Source organism: Eschrichtius robustus, chromosome 1 (genome assembly GCF_028021215.1).
Source record: "Eschrichtius robustus isolate mEscRob2 chromosome 1, mEscRob2.pri, whole genome shotgun sequence".
NCBI lineage: Eukaryota > Metazoa > Chordata > Mammalia > Artiodactyla > Eschrichtiidae > Eschrichtius > Eschrichtius robustus.
Window position 1 is genome coordinate 163,030,484 of NC_090824.1, and position 14,435 is coordinate 163,044,918.

Sequence of the window (14,435 nt, forward strand, 5' to 3'; positions counted from 1 at the left end):
CAACTAGAGAAAGCCTACACAGCAAGGAAGAACCAAAAGCAGCCATAAATCAATCAATAAAGGTGGAAGTAATGAAAAGCCTAACGCATGTGTTTCCATGCGACAGGATACTTTATTGATTCACTTACGTTTACCCTTTGGCCCTCTACAAGGATCAAGAGGCAATTCAGCGGGCCCTGGGGTGGGAATTCATTGGATTCCTTCCGCAGAGGTGGCTGTGCTGCTGAAAAGCTGCCCACACAGGCTCAGCCATGCCCAGCTCCTGCTCCACGCTTTGGCCCACAGCCAGCCCTCCCTGCCCACTGACTGGGCACATATTTTGAGTTCCACACACTTTTATTAGAGGATCAGGGGTGGTCCTGCCAGCAGGCTCAGGTGAGGCTCACAGCTGGTGAGGCTGCTTGCTGGGTCCTTCCCAGTGCAGGGAGTCCACAGGCTGAGTTAGGACGCGCCATCCCCATTCCCAGCTGTCTAAGTAGTACAGGAAAAGTTCCCTGCTGCGTGAGGCTGAAGGCAGTAATGGCAGAGCAGGGCTGTGAACGTGGCCCGTGACTCAGAACAGAGGACATCAAAGGGCAGCTGGGCAGGAGACACCCCAGCACCCACCAGCCAAAGCCACATCTGCCCTCGCTCTCTGTGCTGTGGTAGGTAGCGTGTGTGAGAGGCAGGTCCTCACTTTCCATCCTGGCTGGGTCTGATAAGCCCATATTCCACTGCTTTCCCCAGACAAGCGGCGGCAGCCCTTGTGACGGGGCTCTCCTTGCCCTTAGCCAGCACTGACAGGATCTCCAGCATCTCGCTCTCCATCAAGGTGCTGGCAATCTCGCTCGAGGCCTCCACCATGTTCAACACCACCACAGCGCCCCGGTGCTGTAGCTCCTGGTTGGGGCTCAGAAGCAGGGCCTGCAGGATCTCCAGCCAGTGTGTGGTCTGCAGGAAACAGAGCAGCGTGACCACCGAGCAGCAGGGAACCCTGGCAGGGCACTCACTCACACACCCTGGCTGGGGGTTCCTGGCCCACCTCCCCTGCCCCACCAAGAAGGGGCACTGACCACCTGGGGGATGCGGCTGCACAGCGAGGGCCGCGTGGAGGTGAGCACGGCCAGGCCCCCGGCAGCCGCCCGCCGTAGCAGCTCGTCGTCCTCTCCACTGTACAGCACCAGCAGCTTCAGCCGGTCACTGCCCGTGGCTTCAAAGAGATCCTGCACCTGTGGCCGGAAGCGGGGAGTGCACCAGGTCAGCTGGGGCAAAGTCCAGCCAGGGACAGGTACTTCTGCGTGCCTGCCTGCCATGACCGCCTCCTGGACCAACCCTCACCTCCTTGCTCATGGCCAAGTTACACATGCACTCGGTGGCTGCCCGGCGGATCATCTCATGCTCCTCAAACATGTAGCCCTCAATCATGGGCACAGCCCTCTCCTTCAGGATCTTCTGCCTGTGGGGCCAAGGGTGGAGGGTCGGCATCATCAGAGCGTTGGCATCCATCACCCCCACCCCCGCTTCCCCACACAATCAAACCCGGGGCCAAGGATTTCCCTGGGCAATATCCAAAGAACCCCTGCACCGGGGATGAAACCACCAGGCAGTGGTTTCCAGCCTTCTAACCGGGCCTAGGAGATAGCATGGGACCTTGGGAAATGCTCTAAAGTAGGAGTTAGGAGACCCGGGTGGTGATGATGGCGATGCTAACACCTAACATTTGAGCCCTCACCCTGACCCAGCACTCGGACTATCTTACTTAATCCTCGCCACAGCCCTACGGTGAAGGTGCAGGTGTGATTATCATTACTATTTTGCATAAGAGGAGACTGAGACTGAGTGGCCCAAGGACACAATCAGCAGTAATAGCTCATCTGTACTGCTTGGGCACATTGCCAGGAGCCAGGCACCTATGTAGTAAATGCTTTTATACGTATTTTCTCATTTAATCCTCCTCGCTGCTCCTCCACGAGCTAGGTACTGTAGCCATCCCATTTCACAGAGGGGGAAACTGAGGCACAGAGGAGTTAAGTTACTTGTGAGATTATACACTAATAAACAGTGAACCCAGGATTTGAACCCAGGCAGCCTGACTCCAGGGCCTGCGCTGTCATTGCCCAGTCCCTTGCTATCTCACGGGACACTGCACAAGTCACGCCTCTCGGCCTGTCTCTTCCGCTATAAGATGCAGAGGAGTCACCGTGAGGAGCAAATAAGTGAGTGACTGGGGAGTGCTTTCCACGCTGTAAAGCGCTTTCCCGGGGATGGTCCAAACCATGATGCCCTGCCCAGGCCCCACATCCCAAGGGACCTTACCGGAGCCTCTCGCTGATCCCCGCCAGGTTCGTTAGAGCCATGAGCGCCTCAAAGTTCTGCAGGCCGGAGCAGTTGAGGTGCAGGAGGGAGACCAGGGGCCGGACCACCTCGTAGATCTGCGATATGCACCCACCTGTCAGGGCTACGCGCCCCAGCTCCCCCAACTCCACCGGCCCTGCAGATGGGAGGGAGTCCAGCCCCCAAAAGAAGGCTGCCCTTCCCACCCCCAGGGCTCAGCAAAGCTGACACTTCCCCAAGGAGGAGCCGCAGCCCGGGTCAAAGGCCATCAGGGCCCCGTGAGGGGGTGGAGGACAGGCCAGCGCTGGGGCAGAAAGACACGCACCCGCTCGCCAGGAAAGGTCATCTCTGGGTTGGAGGTGATGGTGAGCTTGGCAAGAGCCTGGGCTGCCTTCATCTGCCCCACGTCAGTGCCTTCCAGGGCCAGCGGGAGCAGAGCCTGTAGGGACAAGCCCATCAGTGTCCAAGATGTGCCTGGGAACATAAGGCCCAAAGCGCGAGGCTCTGAGGCCCTGACTGTGCTGCCCTCACCTTTCCCCCCCATTCTCTCCCCAGGCTTGACAATGATACTCCCACTCCCACCCCTCTCATCTCTCTGAGGCCTCCCAGTAAGCTACCCAAACACTTCCCGAAACAACTATTAAGGAATAGACGTGGATTGTGCCCGGCACCAGAGCCATGGAGGTCAATGACACAAGGGAAAGGAGAAGAGCTCAGGACCCTAATAGGCACAAAGTCCAGGGCTCTGAAGAGCCCCCCCCCACCGCCCCCCAGCATCTCTCACTCAGCAGGAAGACATTCCTGCTGGTCGCTAATAATACTTCTCCATCCCACACCCAACACTGATCTCTGGTGTAGCAGCCACTCAGTGATGTTTTATACGCCATCGCGAAGGAGTCTGTAAGCCCGCTTACCTTGCCCCCTCCCTGAGCAACCACGGTGCCGCGGTCCTCGGACTCCTCCACCAAAGCCAGGAAGACCCTGTGGGGAGAAGGCTGTGCTGGACGGGCGGGCCCGGGCTCTGGCAGGCAGACCCTCCACTCCTGGCTCAGCGAAGGAAGGGTGCCATGCGGGTGGCCCCCTGCTCCGAGGGGCCCATGGCACCGGGACCTGCTCCCGCTGTAGTTCCATCAGCAGCCTGGAGGCTGACGGGCTGCAGCAGGTCCGGTGTAGCTGGGGCAGGCTCACCTGGAGAGCAGCTCCCTGCAGGAACTGGTCAGCACAGGGCTCTCGGTCTTCACCATGCACGTCATGGCTGACACCACACCAGCCGCCAGCAGCTTCTTAACCCGAGCACGCACGAAACTCGGTTTGTCCTGGGGGAGGAGGCAGCTGAGCACAGGGGCCTCGGCTGATTAGGCAGGGAAAGGGGAACCCTCCTCACAGCACAAATTGATGAACATGAAAACAAAGGGAAAGAAACCCGCTTAAACAGAAGGCTCATCTGCTGTGGATGTTTCAGGTCAACTGGCCCCAATGACACGGAGGCCCCCAAACCCCTCCTAGCAGCCCCCTCACCTTGGGGTGCTGCTCGGGCACGTGCTGCTTGGCATACTTGGCCAGCTCCACCATCTTGGGGTCCGGCTCCTCGTAGTCGTAGCTATTGGTGCAGTTCACCAGCGCCGAGGCCACCGCAAAGAGCACCGACCTCTCCTCGGACTGCCGGGAGCAGAGGGGCCATCAGTGGCCATCCCAGGGGAAAGAGCAGCACCGGGATAAGCGCTGCCCAGGCTCCCAGTTCTACCCTCAACTGGACCACGCAGGCACCAGGATGAATCTGGGAACCGCCCAGGCCCCAGGGTGGCCCCAGACTTTGGGAGCTCACACACTTGACCACCCCAACTGCTTCTAAGAGATCGTCCTTTCCGACCCTGCTGGTGCAGGCCAGTATGCCCAGGCCACACAGAGCGGCCACTCAGGCTACCAGCCCCCCCTCCCTGGGGTCACAAAAGCCATTGGCCAAGACCTGCCAAGAAAGCCCCATAGGCTCTAATCCTAGACAGTGTCCCCGGACGACTGCAGGAGCCCATGCAGCTACCTTGCTGAGCTGGAACAGAGCCTTCAGCGCAGCCTCATCCTCCACAAACTCCTCCTTCACGTCGGCATCGAAGGTAAGGTAGGCCAGACCCTCCACCGCCCAGCGCCGAGTGCCCGCATCGATCTGGTCATTGCACAGCCACCTGGGGGCATGCAGGGCACGGATGACCATCAGAAAGGCGGGGGGACAGGAGGGGCACACCAGGACCAAGGGGGAAAAGCCAGGGGCTGGGGCATCCCCGCCACAGACAGAAGTAGTTCACGTGGCAGCGCAGGAGGGTCTGCCTGGGGGAGGACAGGGCAGTGAGGAGACCCCACCCTCCTCTTTTGAGGTCTGGCTGACAGGTTGGGAGCCACAACAGTGCTAAATGACTCACTTTCGACACTGCTTGGCCAGTTTGAGCGTGGAGCCTTCAGCAAACTGCTTCATGCTAAAGTCGGTCCCTCCGGCCGAGCCGAGCTTACAGAGTCCCTGGTGGAAGAAGCGAGAACCAGCTGTTGGCCGAGGGACGGAGGCAGAGCAGGGCTCCTCCACAGCTGGCGTGGGCTCCCCCCCGGGCACTCTGCCAGGCTCTCTGGAGGCCATGCACACCGCCACCAGGTTACCACCTGGAGAACCGGGCAGCAAAATCACCTACTGGGGTGGCAACATGACATGGCATCTGGTAGAGACTGACATATTGACCACCGTGCTGGCCTGGGCCCCAACCCCTCCCGATCTGCACTGGGATTTGCTGTTCCTTTCCATGTCATACAAGGAAGCTCTTTACAGATGGAGCTAAGATCCGTGTGGGGAGAAGACGGGTACCTTAGGCCAGGCCAGGATCCTCACGGAATGGAGAAACCCAGGACTAAGTGCTCCAAGGAGGAGGACCAGCGTCCTCAAGGTGCAGGGCTGCAACAGGCTCAGGGAGGCCAAGCAGTCCCCACACCACCCGCTCCTGGGGCCGCCTGCCGGCCCAGCCTGTCCACACAGCCCTCTGACCCGCCTGCCCAGCGTGTCCTCCATCATCTCCTCCTGGAGCCGCTCCCACTGCCCCAGCCCAGCCGCCCTGCATTCTCAGGTGTCCTCTGTGTACGAGGCTCACCTCCCTGACCTGACCATGAGACCTGTGGTAGCAGGAGCCAGGGCCCCTGCCTCCGGCCTCGACAAGGCCCTGCACATCCCATACTGTCACCCAGCGTGTGCTGGGATTGCACCCTGAGACACCAGCCAGCCCAGAGCCCCTGCCTGGCTGCCTGCTTGCCCAGCCCAGGCCCGCCCGTCTCACCACCAGCGCCCGGATGCGGATGCTGTCCTTCTCGCCACGCCTGTACAGGTCCTTCAGCAGTGAGACACCGTTGGCCGTGATAAACGAGGCCCGCTTGGCCTTGCCAGCCGCGTGGATCAGGGCCTCCATGGCCACCAGCTGCTCCTCCTCCTGCTCTGAGGCACACAGAGCGATCACACTCTCCATGACGCCATTCAGCTCTAGGGCCCGGTTGCCGGCGTCACATGGGCCCTGCAGGAGGCAGGACACCGTCTGGAGGGCCCGCAGCTTCCCAGTCAGCCCTTGGCCCTCAAACCAGCTCCTGAGGAGTACAGGGTGGCAGCTGTCACATCAAAGCCAGCATAAAGGGACTCTCCTTCCCTCCCTTCCCCTCTACTGGCCGGGCATCTGCACTACTTGAGCAGCAACAGCAAGAAAAGCTGCCGGAATTCCCTGGTGGTCCAGTGGTTAGGATTCTGGGCTTTCACTGCCGGGGGCCCGGGTTTGTTCCCTGGTCAGGGAACTAAGATTTTATAAGCCGCGTGGTGCAGCCAAAAAAAAGAAGAAGAAAAGAGAAGTTGCCAATGGGAAGACTAGGACATCCTCTGGATGGCAGTCGTTGGCGTTCTTTATCGAGGCTTTCATTCGAGCCTCCCCTGATGACACACTACCTAATGTAGGTCACTCTCACTCACACCACCCTGTTTGCCTCCTTCCCTGTACTCACTAAAATCTGAACTTGTGCTGCTTATTTCCTGACTTGTTTTCTCCTAGCTGTGAGCTCCTTAAGGGTAAGGACTGTCATACTGCACTGCTGTGTCAGAACGGACACACAGTAAGGGCTCAGTGAACACTATGTGCTTGAGGACATTTGTTGCACTAGAGAAGTGATTTGAGAAAGAATGTCCCTGGGGAGGTCACTCTGGAACAAGATGTGGCCCTTGGGACCACCCTGTCTGGCCCCCGCTAGTCCTCCCCAAGGCTGCTCTCCTTGTGGGAAACCTTTCACTGCTGTCCCTCCCCAAAGAGTCAGAACTCTCACGGGAACCCTGGCAATAGGAGGCTTCCCTTACTTGATGTAGTTTTCACAGAGTCGGTGGAAATTCTCCCTCTCGGCATCACACTTCAGGTCATCGAAGAGCTTGCTGAGGAGAATGGAGGCGCTCATGCGGCTGTTTGCTGTCACCGTGAGCTCCCCGAGAGGGTCCTGCACGGAGCCCCCCACCTCCAGAATCTTTTTCAGACCTGAAAAGACACCCTATTTAGACAGCAGAACATGAGTTCCAACCCCTATAAGCAAAGGGAAGAGGTTTCCTGGGAGATGCGTGCAAAGGCAGGACCACTCTTGCACGAGGTCAGAGTGCAGACAGGCTCACAGAAGCTGGTGGGCTGGGGGCAGGCGTGGGGTCAGGGAAGGACCTCAGAAGTAAGGTCTGCATGCAGGCCCTGCCCATGGGGGTGAATGCTGTCGGGTTTGGAGGTTCCTCATCTGTAAAACTGAAGGGAAAACAACATCCACGCCTCATAGGATAATTGGGATAACAAGAAAAGATGAGTACCCAACAGATGTACTCAGGCTGGGACTTTGCCAACCTTTCCTAATTTATCTTTTAAGGGAAAAGAGAAGTATGAACTTATATATTAAACTTGAAGAATTTTCTCCCTGCATATAGAAGTAACACACACTCATTGAAAACACTTCAGATACAGAAAGCTGACCCAGCCTCCCTGTTAACCTGCTCGTGGGCCTGCTCGATGTGCGTGCACGTGCACATGAACGTGGCTGAAGGGCCCAATGTTCCCTAAGGGTACAGCGCAGGCCGCATGCACTTCAGTACAGACACACGCTGGGTGCAATTCCTCCCGGAGACAAGCAGGCCCAGCTACCCAAGCAAGATGCAACACACACTTGATCTTTCTCTGTCTCTCTGTATTTAGTTATCTATTTATCTATCTACCTATTTATTTATTTACTTATATGCCACACCACAACGGCTTGCAGGATCTTAGTTCCCCGAGCAGGGATCGAACGCAGGCCCTCGGCAGTGAAAGCGCAGAGTCCTAACCGCTGGACCACCAGGGAATTCCCTTTCTCTCTAAGACTCTGTCACCTACCTTGGTCGATAACCCAGAGGGTGAGGCTGTTGTTGGGGTCCTTAGGAGACTTCCGGGGCACCACTTTAATCAGGAGGGTCAGGGCACTGTCTCGGCCTTGGCCCGAGACCCCCACCTCAGTCAGTAGCTCCAAGAGGTTACTGATGAGGACCTTCAGCTCCCGGGCGGGATCTAGCAACAAGAAGACATTAGTGGGCTCTACAGTGGCCTAGCCCCAACTTCCCTGGTAGGGAGAGGGGACCTGCAGCCTGAGTGCTGGTTTCCAGCCTACCCCAGAGGCGCCCTGGCTACTTAGAACCTCGAGTAAAATACTGTCAACAAGCCGTATTCCTGAACAACCTGCGGCTGCAGCTGGCCTGGCTGGCTCAGCCCCTTCTTCTCCACGAGAGCCACACCCACAGGACACAGACTTGCTTCCACTCACCCACGATGATGGCGCCTTCTTTGCCACGGAAGCCCTTCTTGACGCCTTCCTTGAGGGCATCAAACATAACCTGCAACAGGTGGCAGGCAGCCAGGGACACGGACTGGTTTTCCACACCCAGGATGGAGACCACCCTCCGAGTTCCCAGCACGCTCAGGGTCGCCACTGTCTGGGTGGGAGAGAAGTGGGCAGAGCTTCCAGTTGGTGAAGGGCAGCCATGGAGATCCCTAACTGGGGGTCAGAGAGGGTGGCCAGAGGGGGGAAAACATGTGGGTGAAAGCGCAGCTCCCCGTGAAAGCAAAGTGGGCCTGCTGAGGGTGAGGCCAGGGCAATGCCAGGATTATCTTGTTGGAGGGCTTCCTAAAGAAACATTCCAGGGGACTCCCCCACTCTCTCTCTCCTCGGCTCCAATCAGAGAAGACAAGGAATACTGTGGCTCTGAAGGCAGCTGCTTTGGTTCGTGTCTCCCCAGGAAGGAGAAACATAAGCCTGGACAAAGCTACCTGAATACCCGGCCCAGGGACACCTCATTCCTCCCTGACACCAACCCTGAGGTTCTGTCTACATCCTGGGGATGTGGACATACATGGAACGAACCACAAGGCCTCTGCGCCCATTTCTGAGCTGGAAAAACCCCGAAGGTCTACTTGGGTCCATCCCCATTCACAACAGGGATGGGCAGGAAGGCTAGAGGAGGCAGGCAGAATTCACGTGGCTTTACCGTTCCTACTCCTGGGAGACCCAGAAATAGAGCCCGATCTTGGCCTGAAGCGTTCATAGAATGTTTCACGTTTCCACCCCTGATCTAAGAACTGTGGGCTCCTCTAAAAGCAACCAAGGGTCAAGTCCCTGTTCCCTAGGTCCAGTCAGTTCGGGCAAGAGCCAGAGCATGGACTTTGTGACACTAGCCTGGGGCAGGGCTGTTCCTGCTGAACTGTCTGTGCAGGACACCCACAGTCTACACTGAGAACCATCTCAGGGTCCTGCCCTACATATCTGGTCTCGATGGTAAAGATGCTGCGGGTCACATCACTGACCACATCAAGCACTGTGAGGACCTCTGTCCAAGGGAAATGCCAGCTTGATGGTGAGGGAAGGACAGGTGCCCTGTTCTTCGCATGCAGCTTGCTTTTACCACACGGACAATGAAGGGATCAATGACCAGGTGTCTCTGTGATCAGCTGCAAGAGAGTTCCCTGGTCCGGGAAGATCCCACATGCTGCGGAGCAGTTAAGCCCGTGCGCCACAACTACTGAGCCTGTGCTCTGGAGCCCACGAGCCACAACTACCGAAGCCCGCGCGCCTAGAGCCCGTGCTCCGCAACAAGAGAAGCCACTGCAATGAGAAGCCCGCGCACCGCAACGAAGAGTAGCCCTCGCTCGCCGCACCTAGAGAAAGCCCGCGCACAGCAACAAAGACCCAACGCAGCCAAAAATAAAATAGATGAAAAAAAAAAAAAGTGCTCAGGGTGTCAGTGGGCTGCTTTTGCTCTTTCCTGGCCGCACTTTGTCCCAAATCATGTTGGTCTTTTTGTGTCATTTTACTTTTGCCTCTCGTTACATATCTCCTTATATTTTGCCTTATGAGAGGTGGAAGAGTGGATGGACAGACAGACTGACTGAAGCAGTAACTAGACCCTTCGCCCCACCCACCCGTGATTGGTGTTCAGAGCAAATGCCGACTAGTGTGCGCAGGGCCGCCAGCATCAGGTCGGGCTCTCCCGTGTCCAGCAGGCGCTGCAAAAGCTGAACCCCGTTGCTCTGGAAGATCTTCTCAGCTCCAGCATCCTCCCGGGCCAGCACCACCAGGTTCTGAGATGCCTGCGTCAAAGGAAGTGCACATAACGTGAACACTGTACACGGCACAGGGCAGGGCGAGTAGACGCCCTGAGCTCTGGACCTCACTGCTTCCACTTAGCAGCTGAGTGACCTTAGCCATAAACTTAACCTCTGTGAACTTCAGCTTCCTCTTCTGTAAGTAGAGAAAAGAGCTTGCTCTTGGCATTGACAGTTAGAATAAATGGAGTCCTGAGTTCCTGGCAAAGCCTGAAGGGCAGAAACAGTGCCTCAGTCACCTCTGTACACCCAACTCCAAGCACAGGACCTAAGCACCAACAAGGTGCTTCGGGAACACTGGTTCCCTCTCCCTGGCTCACACTTAGGCCCCAGGCCCTCTGAGCTCCCACCCAGGCTCTGTGAGCCCAGCTGCCCGATCTAAGGAGCGACGTGCAGCAGGCCAAGCCAGCAGGGGCTCCCAGGGCCAACATCAGCACACAGGGAGGGATGGGCAGCACTGGGGGAGTTCAGCTCCCACTCACACAGTTCCATACCTTTTGCTTTTTCTCAGTGCCTTTTTCTTGTGGGTCCAATAATATCTGAAACATCTGCTCCACTTTGGCATCCGTCGAAGACATGTATCTCACCTACGACAAATCAGCAAAGCACGGGAGGAACTGCCTCTCTTGACCGGAGACAACACATTCCCTCTTTGTTCTCTCCGGCTCCTCCCAGGGCCTGGCTCCTGACCCTGGGAGGCACAGAAGGATGCCTGGGCTTAGGCCTCGCACCAAGCTACCTTGGGCAGGAAGAGACTTGCCTGGCAGCTTCTCCCAAACTCCCCGCAGCTGTTTTCTTCTCTGAGCTACTTCCCACTTGGGCAGCGGGGGGCAGCGCTGATGCTGAAGGCAGGGCCATTCAGAAGGGGTGGCGTCCTGTTAGCCACGAGGCAACCCACTCCCAGGGGACCATGTACATTGGGCAGCCTGGTGCGCGGCCCGTGGCACTGAACCAGCATTTATACCTCCTGCAAGGGAGCCAGCAAGTCATGAGGTAGCTGCTGACACGCCTTTTAAGTCAAGGATTCTCTTTTTGATGTTTTTTTAAAAATAATGTGAATGACCAAGCTCATCCTAGGCCCTCTCCCTCCCTAGGGTCCTGGGCGTGGATAGCAGCACATGCCTAGCATGTGTGCGCCGCTCCCTGCTTCCCCTCCTGCAGCCATGGCAGACGTGGTTCATGTCACAACACGTTCTTCTCCTAGGCCCAGGCGACCTGCTTCCTAATCCTTCTCAACACAGGGTTCTAAGCAGCCCCAGCTGATCAGACAGAGCTGACACTGAGAGTGCTAACACTGAGACCTTTCTCAGGTCTCAACCTTTTGATAAGGTGTTTGCCATTATATTACTTGCTTCCACTGGATCAGCATTTTAACACCAAATTATCTGGCTAATTCAAGCTTGATAATAGTTCATGACAATCTTTAGATTATTTTCTCCTAAATTTATTTTTAAATATGTGTATCACACAATGTCTATTTAAAAAAACCACCAGAAAAAGCAAAATCTTTTTTGAAAAGCTCTCTCAATCCTATTCCTTTCCCTAGCAGTCATACCGTCATCATTTTGATGCATGTCTTTTAAAATATTTTTCTTTGTGTTTACATACCCAACTGTACCCGTGGAAAAAACATGGTATTATTTTGAGTGCATTTGGGGGGGGGGGATCATTTTAACATAAACGGTATCATACTATACGTTATTATATATTTTGCTTTCTTTTCACTTACAAGTGTCAGCTTTCCACGTCCATATGTGTTGATCTGCCTATTCTTAGTAACTACAACGTAGGAGTCTGTAGTAAGGATGTCGCTTAGTTTATTTAGCCATTCCCCTACTGCTGGGCATTTAAGCAAGTTCCAATTTTTCATTACTACAAACAAGGCTGAAACAAACATACACACACCTGCTTGTATACACGGGCAAGGCTTCTCTAGGGGAGACAGCAATAAGTAAACATACTGAATCATAGGACATGCTCATTTAAAATTTTAAGAGATATGCTAAAGGACTCTCCAAAGGAGCTGTGCCAATTTACATACATCCCCTCCAGCAGTCATGAATGAGCCCACGTCCTCCCGCAACCTCACCCCTTAAGTGTGTCTCCTTCCTTCTAGCAATGTGTACAAACTTTAAATGTTTGCCAAAAGACCACCAAAAAGAACAGCACTTTACTGTTCTTTTAATTTCCTTTTACGTAACCACTGGCAAGACTGAGCATCATTCTATAAGGTCATTTGCCATCAGCATCTCCCTTCCAGGGAACTGTGTTTACACCTTTGATCCGGATCCATTTACCAGTGCCCCTCTACCACTGGTCAATGCCTCGCTCTCTCAATTACTCACACACCTTCTCCTGAATCTGGCCCGCGATGTTCCGCAGGGCCTCCTGGAAAACTTTGTTCTTGGGCTCCAGGCTCACACATCTCTGCAGGTCAAGGACGGCCTGGTCGAGGCGGCCTAGCTTCTCTAGGGCTTGGCTCCGCCGGTAAAGTGCTTTGACATCCCCACCGTCCTTTTCAATGGCTGAGCACAAACAGGAGCTCTGTCAGCACCCATGAGGCCACCATCTCCAGGTAAGAGCAGCAGGGAAAGATCTCGAGGGGCAGAGGAAGGTGGGGGGACGGATGTGGGGCTCAGTACTTCAGCCTCAGAAAAGGTGAGGGTAGCTGCGGAAAGGAAATGCCCCGGGAAGGGGGAAAGAAAAAAGGCAAATGTGTTTCAGGGGTGAAAAGGAGGAGGAGAAAGTGACGGTGCAGTGGTCCCAGAATCCTTGCCCACCCCAGAAGTCCCACAGCTCCACACAAGGGCCACATTCCCCTACCTTTGGATGCCTCGGTTTCTGCTTTGTCGTAATCTTCCTGTAAGAGAAAGAACAGGCCTGAGAGGCTGGTCATCTCCTTTTTCGGGCACAACTGGGCAACAAAGTTGTTTTCCTTAGTCACGAGGTTCCCCCACCACCTAGAGACCCAGAAGACGTGTAACAAGTGTGGGTGGCCTGAAAAGGCGAACGTCCAGTCGGAGCCCAAGCAGCAGCGAGGTGGGCAAACAGGGGTCCGGGCAGGCCAAGGGAAGAGCAGCCGGCTCGCTCACCAGCTTGAGGTGGCAGGCGGCCCGGTTCCGGTGCAGAATGGCCTGGTCCTGGGGCGTTGCGCCCAGACCCAGGGCTTGGGTGTAGGCCGTCAAGGCGCCTTCGTAGTCCCCGCATTTGAACAGCTCGTTGCCATCCTTCCGCAACTGTTCCACTGAGCTGGCCTGAGGAGGGAAGGGGTGGAAACGTCCGAGATGGGCTCAGGGTGAGCCGGGGAGCTAGGGGCAGAGGAGCCTGGGGTCGCGGGTGAGTCCCATGGAGGGCCAAGATTGAGGGAGGAGGAGGCCCGAGAATGGTCAGTGCAGGTGCGAAGCGGTGAGGGCGCAGGGGGATGGGTACGCACTCCGGGGTCGGCGGGCCGGGGCTCGGGGGTCCCTGGACCACTCACGGTCATCGCGCAGCGGACGTCCCGGGCGCGCGCAGGCGTAGTCTCTGGAGAGTGGTGCGTCTAGGCTCGGGAATCCGCCGTCGGCTGCCCCGCCCCAGTCTTGCGTCAGAGGCGGTGGCAGAGAAGGGGCGTGGCCAAGGCGAGAGCACGCCGGGAAGAGGGGCAGGGCGCTCGGCCCGGGTCCGCAGGCGCAGAGAAGCCCCAGGCGCGCTTAGTCTGTTCCCGCCGAGACCGACAGGGGGCGCGCGGCGGAGGACCGAGAGGGGCGCTCGTGGCTGCTCAGGCCCGGTCCCGGCCCAGGTCCCGGCCCAGATCTCGGCCCCGGCCCCGACCGCGGCAGAAATGCACGAGGTCTGCAGTCATCAGGGCCACGAGCAGCAGGCTGTAAAGGCCCAGTGCTAGAAGCGGGCCCGGGCCCCTATGGGAGAGGGTAGAATATCAGGATGCTGGCCCAAGCCGCGCTCTTGCTGCTGCAGCCTGTGGGTTAGAGCCCCTGAGAGTCTGGAGAAAGCCCAGAACTCCCTACCCAGAAAAGTGTAGAATTTGAAAATACAAATTCAGGGAGCTCACAGGTACCCTGAAGCCATCCGTGGACAGATTCAGGATTGAAAACCCCGACTATAATAACGTGTAATCCAGAATACAAGATCCTCTCAGTATTGACACCCGTCCCACCCCACCCACCACACAACACCTACAATTACTCCCTGTCACCTGCTTTCACAGCCCCCTGAACTTTTCCTTCACAGATTTGTTTGTAATCATGTATTTACGTGATTTTATGTTTGAGATCTGTCCCTCCACTGGTCTGTAAGCTACAAGCCTCCCACCCCAGAAATTAGGAACAGAGCCTCAGGTACTGGAACACCCTGTCAATGTGCCAGTGGCTCTGGGGCTGGAGTTCTCACCTGAAGACGGGAGGAGGCGGAAGGGCAGAGAGATTGATCTGGTACAAGGCCTCAAATTCAGACCGAGTGCAGCAG

The 14,435-nt window shown here is 56.4% G+C and overlaps 1 protein-coding gene across 3 annotated transcripts; it reads right to left on the reverse strand.

Annotated features, from left to right (window-relative positions):
• Positions 1-92: 92 nt before the first annotated feature.
• On the reverse strand, positions 93-13,855 carry UNC45A (unc-45 myosin chaperone A). 3 transcript variants are annotated; one of them, XM_068557933.1, is made up of 20 exons: positions 13,408-13,855; positions 13,067-13,228; positions 12,798-12,834; positions 12,324-12,499; positions 10,469-10,561; positions 9,792-9,959; positions 8,140-8,308; positions 7,716-7,886; positions 6,674-6,845; positions 5,622-5,922; positions 4,728-4,822; positions 4,352-4,493; positions 3,832-3,972; positions 3,502-3,629; positions 3,228-3,294; positions 2,639-2,752; positions 2,296-2,411; positions 1,318-1,435; positions 1,056-1,208; positions 93-930 (listed from the first exon to the last, which is right to left on the reverse strand). In XM_068557933.1, the coding sequence occupies exons 1-20, from the start codon at positions 13,456-13,458 to the stop codon at positions 673-675; spliced, it is 2,832 nt and encodes a 943-aa protein (XP_068414034.1). In that variant the 5' UTR covers positions 13,459-13,855; the 3' UTR covers positions 93-672. The 3 variants fall into 3 exon arrangements, with proteins under 3 accessions (XP_068414034.1, XP_068414028.1, XP_068414042.1); XM_068557927.1 differs by having other exon boundaries at positions 1,053-1,208; positions 13,408-13,852; XM_068557941.1 differs by having other exon boundaries at positions 1,053-1,208; positions 13,453-13,850.
• Positions 13,856-14,435: the final 580 nt, after the last annotated feature.

Bases quoted from the DNA above. Each gene is read 5' to 3' on its own strand.
- UNC45A (XM_068557927.1), bottom strand. From the start codon at position 13,458: ATGACCGTGAGTGGTCCAGGGACCCCCGAGCCCCGGCCCGCCGACCCC. The intron at 12,835-13,066 runs GTGAGCGAGCCG...TTTCTCTTACAG, and splicing joins CCGCCTGCCACCTCAAGCTG to GAAGATTACGACAAAGCAGA. The intron at 5,923-6,673 runs GTAAGGGAAGCC...TGTACTCCTCAG, and splicing joins CTCTGTGAAAACTACATCAA to GAGCTGGTTTGAGGGCCAAG.